We start from the raw sequence: 18,269 nt of genomic DNA, 5'->3' as shown, positions 1-18,269 counted from the left end.
AACAGAATAAAATGAGAATCAGAGGAAAAAGTAGAAAAAGAAAGGCCTTAGATCATAGTTCATAGGGTTCCTTCATCATCAAACAGCTTCAAGAACTACAACCAGAACTGTGGCATCTGGTTGATTTGAGGGATACGTTTGTGACTCATGTGGGGCATCTTCAGTTTTGCTCTTTTGCCATTGGACTAGTCTTTGTAAGGTAGACTTTAGGGGAAAACTAAGGTAGATGCTGCTTTTTCTCTCTCCTATTTGCAAGAACTACATATATTCTATGCAGGAGAGCTGAGTGGACCAGTTCATCTTCCGGTTCATGTCTCTTTTCAGCTTTAAAGTGTAGACTGCATGATGTGCCTTTGTTTCAGAATTGGCAGTCTGCCCTTTTTACTTTGCGCACAAAGTGACTGAGTCTGACATCTAGTCCATTCTGCTTTTCCTTCACTCACAGGAGGCTCAGCACACACATCTCTCAGCGCCTCTCTGGGATACCCTAGTTCATAGTTCCTTTGGCTATTTTGGCTTTTTGTTATGATACCCTTTTTTCTTGTGATTACAGTCTTCATCTTCCCTCACCTAGGGATAGTTTAGTTACTATACTACCAGAGGGGATTTTGAGAAATTTTCATTCTGCCTTACACAACCCAAGGATATTACTAGATTTTATAACTTTGTTTTGCTCTGACAGAAAAATATGACTTATCTTGTCGTTCACATTTTCCATAACCATAAAAGTTGTTAGAACTGTGAGTTTAAGCATTGGTTCCAAATCCAAAGCTAAACTCAGCACAAACCATAATACTCAGCCCTCTCTGGAAACAAAGGTCCCTCATCCAGACTTTGGGCTGCTTTTCCTGTGGTTATTAAGAGCAGCAGAGCTCTTGCTGCTCCTCCAGTCATATTAAGTTCTCTTTTGCTTGATATGAACTCATTTAAGAAGCTGATTCTTGGGTTAGCTGAGATGTTTTTCCATCTGCCTTGTGGACCCATATTCTCTTTTCCTTCTATGTCAGGCATTTTTTTCACCAAATTTCAGTGCCAGCAAATAGGCTTTTCTATAGGCACGGTCTCTAAGATTGTCCAAACAGGAGGTCTTTGGTCCGGTTTCATGTGGTAGTATTAGAGGACATACTATAAAGTCCCATATTTAGCCAGCATGGTGGTAATCCCAGCTACCCAGCAAGCTGAGGTATGAGGATTGCTAGTTCACGTCCAAACTAGGTAGCTTAATGAGCCCTGTCTCAAGAATAAAACAATAAAAAGGTCTGGAGATGTAGCTCAGTAGTACAGCGCTGTGTCCTTAGTACTACCAAAAAGAAAAAATCCCACTTTTTTTTTTTTTTTTTGGTGGTGGTACTGGGGTTCCTGGAAGCCCTTCTACCTCTTGGCTTCACTCCCAGACCTATTACATATATATATAATTTTTTTTTTTTTTGGAAACAGGGTCTCTTAAGCCAGTGCGGCTGGCTTCGAACCTGCGCCATCCTCCTGTCTCTGCCTCCCAAGCGCGGGGATTACAAGCATGCGCCACCACGCCCGGTGTCCCACTTTTTAAAGTTAAAGAAATTACTTGACTCCCTTAAATTGCAGCATTTAATAAAACCTGGCATTTTATACCTCAAATCAAAACTTTGAAACATATACCAAATCAAAAATCCAAAATTCTATAAGGAAAGATGTCTACTCTCTCCTTAGGAAATGGTAGCCAGTCTCTAGAGCCAGGGTTATCAAATGTTATAAAAATAGTCTAGAGAATCAGTATTTTTTAGACTATGTAGGTCATACAGTTTCTGTCAAACCTACTTAACCCAGCTCAAAATTAGCTATAGGCAATAGTATAAATGGTAGAATGTGCTTGTGTTCTTATATAACTATTGGAACTGAAATTTGTATTTTATACTTCATAAAGTAATAATTTTCTGTTGAACAATATTGTCAATCACTTAAACATTTAAAAACCATTCATAGCTCTCAGTTGTTACAAAACCTAAGTAGCAAGCCATCGTTTTCAACCTTGCTCGAGAATAAATTGTTTCTAGCCCAGGTAGACAACTAACTTTTCTCAAACAACCCCATAGCACACATCCTTGGTCCTCATAATTGCTAGCTAGGAGGCTTTAAAAAATGAGATTACAGCCAGGCATTTGGAGAAAAAGACAGGAGGATCATGGTTGGACAGCCTCAGCTACTTAGGCCCTCCGCAATTTAGTGAGATCCTGTTTCAAAATAATGAATGAAAAATATGGCTGGGGGTGTAGTTTGGAAGTAGAATACCCCTGTCCCCCCAAAACAAAAACAAAAACAAAAAAAACTTAGATTACTGCAGCAGAAAGTCTGCCCTGCTATTTTTAGTTCACCTTAGTCTTTATCTTTGTATGTTGGTTCCCAAATATGGTGTGATTCTAACTACTTGGGAAGGGTGAGGCAGAAGGATGGCAAGTTCAAGGCCAGCCTGGACAATTTAGTGAGACCCTGTTTCAAAGGAAGATAAAAAGAACTATAGCTGTAGTTCACTGGTGGAACACTTGCTTAACGTGCAGGAGGCCCTGGGTTCAATCCCCAGTATCTCATAAAAGAAATAAAAGCAAACAGTAACAACAATGAAAACCAGAGGTTTACAAACTTTTCCAGGATCAAATAAATGCAATAGCATATTTTCCTGAAATGACCCAGAATCTCTAGACTGTTAACAATAATGCCAGTAAATACCAGTTTCAATGGGAATTGTTGAGCTACATTCAGAACACTAAATGTAACTGGTCTTCTTTGTGAAGTATTTATTTTTCAAAGGAATTCAGAATCATTTTAGGCAAATAAAAGAAGCTTCATATATTATCTAGGATGCCTAAAACCTCTTCTGGGCATTCCCAGTATTGTTTTGTTTACCATAAAGTCAGGAAGAGGAGCCAGGCCTCTGAATGAAGATAGCAGAATGCTGGGGGCTGGAATGGAGGTGACCGAGGGAGCTGGAGCCACTAGTTATAAATTACCACTCCCTGGCAGACCTGAAAGGAAGACCAGTTCTAATCCCACTTCCCTCTCTGGGCACCAAGAGATGATGCTTAGTCTTCTCAGTGAGTGGTTGAGTGTAATCATAGACTCTTGGGAGAAATCTAAAATAAAAAACAGGGATACCTCATTAATATCTTTTTCTTCTGATAGGTCATTAAAATTTCAAACCTAGCCTGGCATGGTGATGCACACTTGTAACCCCAGTACTTAGGAGGCTGAGACAGGAGGATCACAGATTCAGGGCCAACCTCAGCAACTTGTAAGGCCCTCCACAACTTAGTGAGACCCTGTTTCAAAACTGTTTCAAAATAAAGAATAAAATAGAGCTGGGGGTGTAGCTTGGAGGTAGAACATCCCTGAGTTCAATACTCTGTACAAAAAAAAAAAAAAAAAAAAGACAATGACGACAACCTTTATCTTACTAGCAATACTTCAGTCATAAAAGTTATTTTCAGGGCCCGGTGTATAGTATCTGTTTTCCTTTTTCCTCTCTACAGGAGAATATAAAAAGGCAAAGCTATTTTTAAGACTCACCCAAGGACTTTCTATGTCATTCAAGATGTTAGTCATCCTTTATCAACTTCACTTTCATCAGTAAATTATCCTGTTTATGAGATTATATGTAGAGATTATTATATTTCTGCCTAGTATTTCAGGCACTGACAACCACTTGGCATCCTTCATTTAGGATGGGACTCTGTAGAGCATTCCATTTTTGAAAGAATCATTGTATAACCTCCTGACAGACATTTTTCATACAGAGCATGTTGGTCTTTCCTATATTCTGTATTGAAGGTAACATATAGTAAAAGGACATTGATAGCAAGTTAGACTAACCATATTTTCATCTTTTGTCTTTACTAGTTTTGTGACCTTGGACAAGTTATTGTTTTGATAAAACTTGGAAATACTTTTAATTATGGAACTGCTTTAGGAATAAATGAACTAATGTGTACTCGGTACCATTCTCTATTGTTTATTCCACAGACAATGATAACTCTAGCCTTAAAGAACAGCTTAAATATACTGTAGTTACCTGTACCTCCCAAATAAGTTTGGAAGTACTATTGCTTGAACCTCTAATGCCCCTTTTTTTCTTTTTGTAGTAAAGATTGAACCCAGAAGCATTCTACCTCTGAGCTATACCCCCAGTCCTGTTTTATTTTTTATTTTGAAACAGAGTCTCAGTAAGTTGCTGAGACTGGCTTTGAACCTTCTTTCTCAGCCTCCCAAGTACTGAGATTACAGGCATGTGCCACCATGCTAAACCTAGTGTCTTTTTAACATGGTACAGTTCTAAAGAAGTCAACTTTACTGTCTTAACTCTTGATCATCATTATTTGGTATTAGAACAAGTGTAATATCTTTTATATTACAGAGTGCCTTAGTACTGCCAGGAGAACTTCTTCATTTCTGTAGAAATGTACTATTTTACTAGTGGTTTAGGAATTCATGCTCTCTCACCATTAGACAACTCTAAGCTAAGCTATATTTACTACCTTCTTTCCTATCTTATCCTCAAATGAAACCTGAAAGAAACCTATGAGATTCTCTGGCAGTTAGTCTGTGATGAGAGCTATGTCTGTCATTCCAAGCAGGGTAAGAACTTCCTGGCCAGGTCCACGTGCATCATGAAAGCACTTGATGGCATGAGAGCAGCTTGTTGCCGTTAACAGTTTCCAGGAACATTCTGAAAAACAGTGTTACTGATAGTAATAGATTCCTCTGAAATAGTCTTTATTGTTGACTGCCTCACCTTTCATACATCTTTTCTTTAGCTCTCTGAGACCAGTCTTTAGTCTTAAATCCCACTACAATAAATGCTTGCCTATGGCCCCTAGTTAACTATGCATCCAAAAAGTGAGCAGAAAAAATAGAAGCCGAATAATGAGCTAACACTGGTCAGGATGGTCAGGCTCTGTGGAGAGTCCTTCGGAATGCTAGGCCATGCTGCAAGACAGGGCTTTTCCTTTGCCTCCACTAATGGAAATAGATTTTAAGGGAAGTGGGTTGATATTAGGAAACTGAGAAGAACTTTATAACTACCGAAAAGCCTCTAGAAAATAGTATACAATTAATTTGATTTTATACTATATTATTTTTAGGAAGATGGAACCATTTGGAGAAGAATGGTGGACAGCAAGAAATTATATTATATAATATAAGGCCATTGATTATACTGGAAGAGCTTTAAAATAAGAATAAAAGAAACTTAAAAATAAGAAATCAAAATATTTTTAAGACCTCTCATTTCTAAAAATTATTTCTAGGAGAGATAAAGAATACCATTTGTTTTTGTCCACTGATTCTTTAGGATAGTAAATGAACAGCTACAGCGGTCACTTGATGACTATCAGCACCGACTTTCCATAAAAAGAGGTGAACTTGAATCAGCCCAAGAACAAATTAAATTACTGGAAGAGAAACTTGGTAAGTGTGACTAAATTTTGCTTTTGCTAATCCTGATTTACTTTGTCTGACAAACATTTCTTTTCATTTGTAGATGATCTAAACATAAAGATGACTTCACAGGATGAGGAGGCTCATGTCATGAAAAAGACCATTGGTGTTATTGATAAAGAAAAAGACTTTCTTCAGGAGACTGTAGATGAGAAGACAGAAAAGATTGCAAGTTTGCAAGAAAACCTAGCCAATAAAGTATGTAATGGTAAAATATCACTTTTCAGCATCTGAAGAAAGAGGATTATTTTATTCTGTCTTATATATGCAGTATGCAGTTCTTATCACCTTAAGACCCAGAGCCATGTCTTCTAATATATATATATATATATATTTTTTTTTTTTAATTTTAATTTTTATTTTTTTTTGGTGGTGGTTCTGGGGATGGAACCCAGGGGCATTCAACCTCTGAGCTACACTCCCTGCCCAATTTTTTTTTTTTAATTTTTAATTTTAAAACAGGTCTCACTAAGTTGCAGAGGGCCTCATTAAGTAACTGAGGCTGTCTGCGAACCACGATCCTCCATTCTCAGCCTCCCAAATGCTGGGATTACAAGTGTGTGCCACTATGCCCTGTTGTAATATGTTTAAATTTCACTTTATTTCAGTAATTTTTATCTTCAAAGAGTGATTTTATCTATATTTAGAATGTGATTTTTATCAGATCTCATTAAAACAAACTCTTTAAAGAAACTATACAAGTTTTTAGATTGGTGGAAACGTGCTGACACCTGAAGTGTAATGGAGACATAGAAATACATTTACTTGGATCTTTCTTTTATGCATAATTTATATAACTGAATTGTACACTTATATAAATATGATAAATTATATCAGTTTTGCTAAAGATATTTCTATGAATGGTTTAGAATCTCATATGTCTTTATAATTTTTATAGGAAAAAGCTATTGGTCAGATGAAGATAGCCATCTCAGAGTATGAATTTTCCATGAAGTAAGTAATTTAAAAAATGACATCCAGCTTCTGAGAAATTTTTTATAGGTATGGTTTTATCTATTTAGTAGCAATCCCGCAGCAGTAGGATGATTTTCAGTTTCTCCAATTTTGCCAATAGCAACATCATTTTCTGTCTTATACTTGAAAATATGTTCTCCTCTTTAACTTTTTCTCTTCCTCCACTGTCCAAATCTAAACACATTTTTAACTATTCTTTGACATGCCTACTTACTCTTTCTTATTTACTGTAATTACCCTGTTCAGGCTTTACTAATTAAAATTTATATTACTTTAATACCAATTTTGAATTTATTCTCCATCTAAATTTATCTTGAACACTGTTATAAAGCTACATTTTATGTCATTTCTCCAAAAATATTATAAACTACCCTAAAGACAAAAATTACTCATATTTGTTTTACTTACTTTTATATTTTATATAATAGTGACAATAATATACATTTAACAAGTATTTGCCAATTCAGTACAGTATGTTTGGCTATTAACACTTGGCAGTTTTCTGTATTTAGCTGTCTCTTGGAATAAAAATTTGTTTTATGACTTTATTTACACATAATGATTGCTTTACCTAATTAATCAGTATCTTAATGCAGAAATTTTATTTTCCTGTATTCTGAGTATACTTAATTCTAACTACAACAGTTATCTTTTAATGAACTCTAGTTTTCCAAAAGGCTTTCTGTATTATTTCTACATAACTCTTTTAACAGACAGCTAAAGGAAACACTGACCACTCGAGACCGGGAGGTAAGCAGCCTCCGGCGTCAGCTTGATGCAGCTCACAAAGAACTTGGTGAAGTAGGAAGATCTAGAGAAATATCTTTTAAGGAAAACAGAAGATTACAAGATGATCTGGCCACAATGGCAAGAGAAAACCAAGTATGAACACAGTTTGATAGTTTTATAGTATCTATTTGCTTGCTAATAATTTTTTCTAAAATATAATGATATAAATAAGTAGCATACCTGTAATTGCAGTGACTTGAAAGGCTGAGGCAGGAGGATTGAAAATTTGAAGTTGGCCATGGCAGCTTAATGAGACATGTCTTAAAATAAAAAAATTAAAAAAATAAAGGGTTGGGATTGTAAATCATTTGTAGAGCACCCCGGGCTCAATTCTCAGTACTACCAGTAAAAAATAAATAAATAAAAAGTAATTCTTTAGGTAGAATAATATTTGGGACCCACCTGTAGTCCCAGGTATTCAGAAGGCTGAGGCACAAGCCAAGGATTACTTGAGCCCAGAAGTTGAAGACCAGTTTGAACAATATAGTGAGACCTGTTTCTCAAAAAAATAAAAATTACAGAGCTGGGCGTGGTGGCGCATGCTTGTAATCCCAGCATTTGGGAGGCTGAGAAAGGAGGATGGCGGTTTGCGGACAGCCTTATTTACTTAGGCCCTTTTGCAACTCAGTGAGACCCTGTTTCAAAATAAAGAATAAAAAATAGGGTTGTAAATATACCTCAGAGGTAAAAATGTCCTGGGTTTCATCCCTAGTACCACAAAAATAAATAAATAAAAATTAAAAAATAAATAAAAATTACAATTAATATTTTATTTTATTTATTTACTTTTGTTTGTTTTTATTATTTTTTTTTGGTGGTACTGGGGTTCCTGGAAGCCCTTCTACCTCCGGGCTACACTCCAAGACCTATTTTATATATTTTTTATTTGGAAACAGGGTCTCTTAAGCCAGCAAGGCTGGCTCCGAAGCAGCGCGATCCTCCTGTCTCCGCCTCCCAAGTGCAGGGATTACAAGCATGCGCCACCACACCTGGCTAATTAATATTTTAAAATGACAAATGCTGAAACATAATAGTTTTCTTTGTAAAGCTAGTTTTTTTATTATTATTATTTTTTTTTTTTTTTTTTTTTTTTTTTTTTTTGGTGGTACTGGGGTTCCTGGAAACCCTTCTACCTCTGGGCTACACTCCCAGACTTATTTTATACTTTTTATTTGGAAACAGGGTCTCTTAAACCAGCGCAGCTGGCTTCAAACCTGCGCAATCTTCCTGTCTCTGCCTCTCAAGCGTGGGGATTACAAACGTGCGCCACCACGCCTGGCATAAAGCTAGTTTATTAAAGGATTATACCAAGAAGACCAATGATTTTCATCTTTTAAATTTTTTGTTTTTGTTTCTTTTAATTGTTTTATTGGTGGGTTGTAGTCATGCATCTTAATGGGGTACAAGATGGTAGAGGTATATTTGCACACATCACTTATTTAGCCCTTCCCCAATTCCTACCCCCTTCCCTCCCCCATCCCTCCTTCTCATGTTTGGCTTAGTGATTGACTGTGATATGTTTGTGAATGCATATCATGTACATTAGGAAATTTCCCTTTTACTCCCTTCTATCCCCCGCAGTTAGGTTGCTTTATTTGCTCATCTGTAGATTCTACCTCTTTGTCTACTGTTCTTTAATGACCTATTTTTTCTCCCTGGCTTCCACATATTAGGGAGAACATCCAATTTCTTACTTTTTGTTCTCCAGTTCTGTCCATTTTCCTGTAAATGATGTGATTTTGTTCTTCTTTATGGCTGAGTAAAATTCCATTGTGTACATGTCCCATAGTTTTGTAATCCATTCATCTGGGGTTTTTTTTTTTTTTTTTTTTTTTGTGGTACTGGGGTTCCTGGAAGCCCTTCTACCCTTCTACCTCCGGGCTACACTCCCAGACCTATTTTATACTTCTTAGGTTTGGAAACAGGGTCTCTTAAGCCAGCGCGGCTGGCTTCGAACCTGCGTGATCCTCCTGTCTCCGCCTCCCAAGCACGGGGATTACAAGTGTGCGCCACCACGCCCGGCTAGGGTTTTTTGTTTTTAAGGAGTTACTTTTAGTATTATTCAGTATAAAACTTATTATTGATACTTGAATATTTTTGAATGTCAAGCTCTGGTCATAACTAATCTTTGAGGTAAATGTCAGATAGTGTTGGAGATGTGTTTTCAAACTAGATTCTGTCAAAATACAAGATCAGTCAGGAAAAATATGTAAAAGTAACAGGGAGTTTTCCTTTTTCCCTACTCTTTTCTTCCCCAATTCCAAAGGAGCAATTGGGATAAAATAGAATTCATTTGGTACTGGGTTTATTTTAGATTCATCTTTAATTTCTGATTCATAGGAAATCTCATTGGAATTGGAAGCAGCAGTACAAGAAAAAGAAGAAATGAAGAGTAGAGTTCATAATTACATAACTGAGGTGTCACGATGGGAAAGCTTAATGGCAGCTAAGGTGAGAAATATTGCTTGCATTGGACTTAAGACTGACTTTTTAAAACTTTTTCATGTTTAGTCTGTGACTCATTAGATAGTGCCACCTGGTTGGTTTTTTTTTTTTTTTTATTTCCCCATAGATGTTAGTATAGTATCTGCACAGATATCCTAAATTAAAACAAAATCCCTCTTGTGTGCATGTACTTATGACATGATTGTTCCATTGAATGACAATTACTAAGTTAGAAACAATTTAGTTATGCTTAAATTATGCAGGAAAAAGAAAATCAGGACTTGTTGGACAGATTTCAGATGCTTCATAACCGTGCTGAAGACTGGGAGATTAAAGCCCATCAGGCCGAAGGAGAAAGCAGCTCAGTTCGCCTGGAGCTTCTTTCTATTGACACGGAGAGGAGGCACCTTCGAGAAAGAGTTGAGCTGCTAGAAAAAGAAATTCAGGAGGTAATACATTTATCTATCTATGTAAAACAAAACACTCAGAATTGCTTCATTGAATGAGGTTATAAACATTGATAAAATCAAGTGAATAAAATATAAAATAAGTCTGGGAGTGTAGCCTGGAGGTAAAAGCCTCTGGGTTCCATCCCCAAGCACCACAAAAAAAAACAAAAAAAAAAGCCCTTTAAAAGGTACAGTTATGTCCCAAGCCCCAGCTCCTTATTTGGAAATAGTGTCTCTTTGCAGATACAGTCAAGTTAAAAGGAGGTGGACTAGGGTAGACCAAGAATGAATGTCCTTATAAAACACAGAAGGCACAGGGAAGAACACCACATGAAGATGGGGCAGAGGTGGGAATGAGGTGAGGCATCTGCAAGTAAAGGAGCACCAAGGATGGCCAGTAGCTCCCAGAACCTAGAGGACAGGGGGGGGTCAGATTCTGCTTCAGAGCCTCCAGAACTGTGAGGACGTGAAGCTACTCGGTGACGTTTCTTACAGTCATCTAGGAACTAACATTGGTTTTGGTACCAGGAAGTCGCTTGCTGCTATAATAAACACCTAAAAATATGAATGTGGCTTTGGAATCGGATGATGAGTACAAAGTGGAAGAGATTTGAGAGTACCTGATTAGAAACAGCCTAGATTGTCTGGAGGCATATGAACATTAACGGCACTGTGATAAGAGCTTAGAAGAGGGACACTTCTACCCCTTACAGAATGCATATGTGAACATGGATGGCATGCTCACATGGAACTGAGGAAGATGTTACTGGACAGTGCAGAGAATTTGGCAAAGTTGTCATCTGCTGTAACCTCTTACCACTCGTGGCATTCTAAAGCTCTGTCTAATAAAGTGCCTGAAGAGGTTCATGTGGTGACTGGAGATAACATTGCTTGGCATTTCTTTTTGCATAGTCTTGTTATTTTAGAATTAAACAGCGGCTTTATTTCTATTAGGAAATTGGGAGAAGTATACATGGAGTATATCAGTTCTGTGTAAAACCTGTTAGATTTGATGAGGTGTGAAAGAGAAAGAAACTAAGCATGTACCATGCTGACTGTCATCTTTAAAATTAAAATATTGAAGCCGGGGGTGGTGGTGCACGCTTGTAATCCCAGCATTTGGGAGGCCAAGACTGGAGGGTCACGGTTCGCGGACAGCCTCAGCTACTTAGTGAGGCTCTTTGCAACTCAGTGAGACCTGGTTTCAAAATAAAGAATAAAAAATAGGGCAGGAGGTGTAGCTCGGAGGTTGAATGCCCCTGGGTTCCATCCTCAGACCCGAAAAAAAAAAAAATTAAAAATTAAATTAAAATATTGAAGATAAAAAGACAGATTCTGAGAAGATCATTTTTATCTCACAAGAACGATGCTCTGCAGCCCTGACAGTGAAGGTGTGGCAGCTTACAGGCAAGGCTGCTTCTGCATTCTATGAAATGATCACCTTTTACAAAAGAAAACCCTAATTATGTTTATATTTTTATTTCTTTTATATGGTTAGAGTTGAAGTCATGCTAAGAATCAAGATGAAGAGGCAAAAGCTTTTTATTTTGTAGCATAAGTTTTTCATATTTTAACTTTTTACTTGGAAATAATCTTAGACTTACAGAAGTATTGGAAAGAGAAGACTCATGTCTTCAACCTGTTTTTCATCCAGTTTTCTACAATGTTAATATATACCCATGATAAAGTTACCAAAACTAGGAACTCAACATCATTATGTCATTAACTAAACTATGGACTCTTCTCAGGTTTCCCGGTCGTTCCACTGCTCTTTCTTTCGCCATCCGCTTAGCTGTCGTGTTTTCTAGCCTTCCCCATCGGTGATAGTTACTGGGCCTCTCTTGCCTTTAATGACCTTGACATTTGAACCTAAGTGATCAGTCATTTTGTAGACCATCCCGCAGTTGAGGTTTTTTTAAAATTTTCTCATGATTATATTGAGGTTGTAGATTTTTGAGGAAATACCACAGATTTCCTCAATACCACAGGAAATACCCTTCTCAGTGCATCACTCACAGGGTAAATGATCTCAGTGTGACTTATTGGGGTGATGCTGAAGTGGTGCCTAAGTTTATTCCATGTATATGTACTATTTTTCCTTTGGAACTAATATTTTAGGGAGATAATTTTAGGCTATGCAAATGTCCTGTTTCTCCTTAAAATTCTCACCATTCCTTTTGGCATTTACCCCTGGATCTTGACTGTAGCCAAAAAACCTCATACATTCTTTTTTTGTGTGTGTGTGGTACTGGGGTTCCTGGAAGCCCTTCTACGTCCGGGCTATACTCCCAGATACCTATTTTATACTTTTTTTTTTTTTTTGGAAACAGGGTCTTTTAAGCCATAGCTGCTGACTTCAAACCTGTGCATCCTCCTGTCTTTGCCTCCCAAGCCATGGGGATTACAAGTGCGCGCCACCACGCATGGCTAAAAACTCATATATTCTAATGGTCATTTTCTATTTCACTCATTTCTTCTATATTTATTAACTGTAAATATGTAAGGAAAAGTTATCATTCTACCCCCCAATTTTTTAAAATATGTCAGCAGTAGAAATCACTATCATGCTCTGATGTTCTCTACTCGAGGCCTGCCAGGGCCCACCCTCTCGGCTCTCAGGGGTGGTGGCTCTGTCCTGTGGCACTAAGGAGGCAGTGGCTCCATTCCCTTGGTCCATGCCCTCTGGGCTTGTGATGGCAGTGGAAGTCCCAAAACCTAGAAGTAGAGTTCATATCAGTTTATATTTGTCTCTTAAAAGTTAAATTGTGAGAAATTTAAAACATGTATGATTCTAGGTAAAATGTCTTATCAGTATTGCAAATTTTGCTCATTATTTTAAAGTTATTAAAGTCTTATAAGGTTGTGTATCTTAAATTAAAAAGAATTAAAATATCAGCTAGTTGCAGTGTCACATGCCTATGACCACAAGCTTACTGCAGCAACTTAGTGAGACTGTGGGGGTGGGGGTGGCTCGGAGGTAGAATGCCCCTGGATTCAATACCTAGGACCAACAACAACAACAAAGAGGTAAAAATTATTATTTTTCTGAAACAAGCTATATTTTTGAAATTTTGCATTAAAATTGGGGATTGATAAGTATTTACATTACTTCTGATGAAAAGACATTACATAACAACCAGGTATAGTGGCGCACACTTGTAATCCCAGTACTTGGGGAGGCTGAGACAGGAGGATTGCAAGTTCACAGCCAGGTTCAGCCACTTAATGAGGCCCTTCACAACTTGGTGAAACCCTGTTTAAAAAAAAAAAAATAGAACTAGGGGTGTAGCTTGGAGGTAAAATGCCCCTGAATTCCATCACCAGTACGGCAAAAAAATAAAAATAACAAAGAAAGAAAAGAAAAAACAGTACATAAGCAAAGAGAATTTATGAAGGAAAAATCTAATATAACTTTAAAAATACCTCATATTTGCAGTACCCTAACACAATAATTTTCACCTTTGCATATTCCAAATATATACATGAAGAACTTAATTACCATGATTAATAATTATGCACTGTTTTTTTGTGCATTAAGTAGGCCACTTCAACAAGCAGGCTATTTCCTGAGAGTCTTTGAGAAGAAGTAAAAATGCCCTCTCAGTTTTTCTAAAGTTAATTGTGACTACACAGAGTAAAGTCCTTAAAATTATTGGGTTAATTTTTTCACCCATTTTGTTTTCTTCTTGCAGCATATAAATGCACATCATGCTTATGAGTCTCAGATCTCATCAATGGCAAAAGCCATGTCTAGATTAGAAGAAGAACTGAGACGTCAAGAAGGAGAAAAAGCAAAACTATTAAGTGATTTGTCTTCTCTCAGAGAGCTTTGCATTAAGCTTGATTCAGGCAAAGATGTCATGACCCAACAATTGAATTCCAAAAGCCTTGAGTTGGAGAAGGTAAGAACTAAAGAAAAATTGTCTGAGCACATTTTTGGATTGAGCATACTCTAATTGTTTTGCTTTGTCATTCACTGCCCAGGAATGTGATCCCTTTTCTTTTGGACTGTAAGATTTTTCAGGCAAACATAGTGTTCTTTGTTTTGAAATAGATGTGTGGATATTTAGAGATTATAAACTTTCTTTTTATGGGGGGGGCGGTGGTACTGTGGATCAAACCCAGGGCAGCTCTACCTAATATCACTGAGCTATATCACCCAGCCCTTTTTATTTTTATTTTGAGACAAAGTCTCACTAAGTTGCCCAGGCCAGCCTTGAACCTATATGATCTTCCTGTCTCAGACTCCCAAATACTGGGATTACAGGCATGTGCCACTTTGCCCAGCCGAACTTTTTCTCTTTTTTTTTTTTTATTTTTTATTTAATTGAACCCAAAGGCATTCTAACTTTGAGCTACACCTCCAGCCCTATATTTTTTATTCTTTATTTTGAAACAGAGCCTAATTAAATTTCAGAGGGCCTCACTAAGTAGCTGAGGCTGGCCTCAAACCTGCGATCCTTCTGTCTCAGCCTTTCAAGTACTGGGATTACAACCACACCCCAGCTTGAACTTTCTAATTATAGATTAGAAGCATATCTCATATATATTCTTTCTAAGTTTAAAAGTAAGACTTGATCCAGGCATGGTTATGCACACCTGTAATCTCAGTACTTGGGAGACTGAGCTGGGGATTTTAAGTTTGAAGACAGTCTCAGCAACTTCTGACTCTTTTTTCAAAATTAAATAATAAAAAAGGCTACAGGTGTAGCTTGGAGATAGAATGTCCCTGGGTTCAATCCCCAATACCAAAAACCAAAACAAAACTCTCAAGGCATATAAATCTCTTACTTAAACAAATTAATGTGTATTTTCAATGTTCACTAAACAAGTTTGTTTTCTAGAACTGAGAAGCTACAATACTGGCTTGGGCAGATAGAGTTAAGCATGTTTAGTCAATCAGAGGACCTTATTTCTGATAAGTTGGCTGCATTTTAGCATTTTGTGTTAATGTCCCTCTCTTGACAAGGTGGCCTAAGTGAAAACTGCTTGCATGCTGGAGAGAAAATTTTATAGCCAAGTAATCCCTTAGTAAAAGTAGCAAAGGCTATTTTGAAAATGAGATGTTTTTATTGTAATTAAAGAAATGGCTTGAAATGGTGTGTGTGTGTGTGTGTGTGTGGTGTATTTTGCTGGAGACTGATCCTACGATCACTCTACCTCTGAACTACACCCCCAGCCCTATTTTATTTTTTACTTGGAAACAGGATCTTGCTAAGTTGCTAAGGGCCCAAGTTGCTGAGGCTGACTTTGAACCTGTGGCCCTCCTGTCTCAGCCTCCCAAGTACTGGGATACAAGTGTGCACTACCATGTCCAACTGAAATCTTTAACCAATACCCAAATGAAGCAGCAGATGGATATATATCTCTGCAGAGCTATACTGTCAGATAAATAATTTTTCAGAGTGAATCTCTAGTTGTACTGAATTAATCTCTGTTTTTCCTGTAGGCTGTGGCAGAATTAGAAAATGTAAAATCTGAATCAGAACTGTTAAAAAAACAACTGTCAAATGAGAGACATGCGATTAAAAACCTTGAATCATTGTTGGCTACAAATAGAGATAAAGAATTTCATACTCACTTATCCTCCCATGAGAAGGATACAGAAATTCAGATACTCAAGGAGAAGTTAACCCTTTCAGAAAGCAAATTGTAAGTGTCATAAATCAACCTAGGCGAAAAAAATAACTTGTTAAATGTAATCTTTCAATATCAGGGGATAGATGAGTGCCGCAAGAGTATGCATGGTGGTGCAAAACCAAAATATTTGACTTCATGCCTGCTGCTTTGGAAATTCAGAGAAGTAGCTTAGTTGAGACATGGCATTTGGAGATGCAGGCACATCTCCTCCCCACTGAGGTGGTGCCGTGGGAATGAAGGAGGGAAGATGCCAAGACGTGAGGGGTGAAGAGTCAGCGAGGGAAGGATGTTTTGGGATGGGAAGAGTTGTCTGTGTCTCGGCTGTATATTAGGAACACATCTTTGAAGGCTGCACTTTAACCCTATGCATGTATTCATTTGTCTGTGGTGAGACTGATGATAATGTGTCAGAAGAGAGGTTTGGGCATATTTATTGGAAGACGAGAGGAAACCTAGAGAATTCTTTTTCTGAGGCAAGAGGCAAGAGGCAAGAAAAGTCAATGAAGATATTTTACATTTTGGTTCCTGAGTGTTCAGACTTGTCTGGCACATATTAAAAACTCAGTAAGTGATAAGTAAACTAGATTAATCAAAAAGAAAATTTTGTGGTAGAAGCTCCAGAAGTATAGAGAATTACTGTTGAAATGTCTACCCCAAACCCTATTTTTTTCTTTATTTTAAAACAAGGCCTCACTAAAGTAGCTGTGGTCTGCACAAACCTGGTATCCTTCTGTCTCAGCCTCTCAAATCCTGGGATTACAAGTGAGTGCCACCATGCCCAGCTTGGTCTTCTTTTATCAGTCCTTAAGTATCACCACCATTTGTTTGTGTTAATGTAAAAGAAAGGAAAAAAAAAAAAAAACCTGTAGCATGTAACTGTATAAAATGGAACATTGGTATTGATTTCTGTGATTTTTTTCCAATTTGTTTTTAGAACTAGTCAAAGCCGGGAAAACACCATGCTTCGAGCTAAAGTGGTACAATTACAAACAGATTATGATACTCTGAAAAGGCAGATTTCAACAGAAAGATATGAACGGTAAGAAAAGATTTTTTTAACATTGAACACCACCATGTAGCTCACTGAAAATTCTACCTCCAAGCTATACCCTCAGCCTTATTTTTTATTCTTTTTTTTTTTTTAAACAAGGTCTCACTAAATTGCAGAAGGCCTTACTAAGTAGCTGAGGCTGACTGCAAAACTACGAACCTCCTGTCTCAGCCTCCCAAGTACTGGGATTGCAAGCGTGCACCACTATGCCAAGACAGCATCATCTTCTATTTGTATGCCACTTTTAGGTTTTCGCTGTGCTTACGTATAATCTTTCTCATTTGATCTTCCCACAGAGAACGGGCAATCCAAGAGATGCGTCGACATGGTCTTCCTACACCACCCCTTAGTTCTACTCTGAAGTCTCCTTTACATTCTCCTGAACATGTAAATGTATAGTTATGAGAAAGGTGTGTATATAGCAATGAGAGACAAAAGCTAATTTATGATTGTGAAAATTTAGAAAATAGTTTTCTCTGTCAGGGAAGGAGAGATTGTCTGGAAAAGTGTTTGAGGAACTTCCTGGAGAGATGGGAATGTTCTGGTTTGGTGCTTCTGGTTACATGGGTAAATGGAATTGCAAAATTTCATTAAACAGAACATTTATGGCCCATGGAGTTTTTTTATATGTAATATGCCTGAGTTAAAACAAGAGAGGACTAGGAATGTAGCTTAGTGATGGGCCACTTGCTTTACATGCACAAGGCCCTGGGCTCAGTCACTACCAATGCAAAAGGAGAGAGAGCAGCAGATTTTTAAATAATAATATGAGATGTCACAGGGTGGTGTTTGGCAGAGTAACAAATTCAAGATGCTAATAATAGTTAGTAGAAGTATGGACAAAGACATAGAAACAGGAGTGCATGGCATGGTAGACTCAATATGGCAGGACTCACAGGCTGGCAGGGAATATGGGGGAGAAAGGTTTGGAAGGGAGAGTTGGAGTCTACAGAGTATATTGAATGGGAGCCTAAATTAGGTGTAGACTTTGTTCTGTGAGTCAGGGGGAGCCATTGTGCCTCCTGTCTACAGGAGGGGTACAAAGGAAGGGGTTAAGGTATAGAAATGGTTTCTGCTGGATGACCATCAGAATCACGTTTGCCAGATTGGAAAGAATAGTAACCAGAGGCAGCGAGGCCAATAAGAGTCTGGGAATGAATAGTAGTATCAGTTCAGGAGCAGGGTAATAATGTTCAAAGTTAAGGCAGGTTTCTAAAAGTAAATTATAATTACAAAAAGCTACCATATCATAGATGAACTTTTATACTCAATATGCCTAATATGCCCAAATTAAGAAACAAAACATTACTGACCTATAATCCCAGTAAAAAACATTTCTTGGACTGTCTTCTAGTCCCAGCTCTGTTCTAAAGATAATAGTCATTACTGCTAAAAGTATAGATTTTTTTTTGTGTGTGTGTGTATGTGTGTTTGGACATTTTAGAAATGAAATC

At 37.5% G+C, this 18,269-nt stretch overlaps 1 protein-coding gene across 1 annotated transcript in view; it reads left to right on the top strand.

The window, feature by feature from the left end:
• The window catches only part of CEP135 (centrosomal protein 135), a gene marked incomplete at its 3' end in the record, with an annotated part of 58,311 nt that extends 41,097 nt beyond the window's left edge, over positions 1-17,214 (top strand). Inside the window, exons 15-24 of the mRNA XM_080698031.1 lie at positions 5,321-5,436; positions 5,510-5,664; positions 6,365-6,420; positions 7,155-7,323; positions 9,571-9,681; positions 9,939-10,124; positions 13,817-14,026; positions 15,574-15,776; positions 16,699-16,803; positions 17,112-17,214. Coding sequence (XP_080554157.1) covers positions 5,321-5,436; positions 5,510-5,664; positions 6,365-6,420; positions 7,155-7,323; positions 9,571-9,681; positions 9,939-10,124; positions 13,817-14,026; positions 15,574-15,776; positions 16,699-16,803; positions 17,112-17,214 — 1,414 coding nt within the window. The remainder of the gene's footprint in view (positions 1-5,320; positions 5,437-5,509; positions 5,665-6,364; positions 6,421-7,154; positions 7,324-9,570; positions 9,682-9,938; positions 10,125-13,816; positions 14,027-15,573; positions 15,777-16,698; positions 16,804-17,111) is intronic.
• Between the last annotated feature and the right edge of the window lie 1,055 nt (positions 17,215-18,269).

This window comes from Muscardinus avellanarius, assembly GCF_963383645.1.
Source record: "Muscardinus avellanarius genome assembly, chromosome: 6".
NCBI classification, from domain to species: Eukaryota; Metazoa; Chordata; class Mammalia; order Rodentia; family Gliridae; genus Muscardinus; species Muscardinus avellanarius.
Note: the sequence above shows the minus strand (reverse complement) of the source record. Positions and strands in the feature narration are given on the sequence as shown.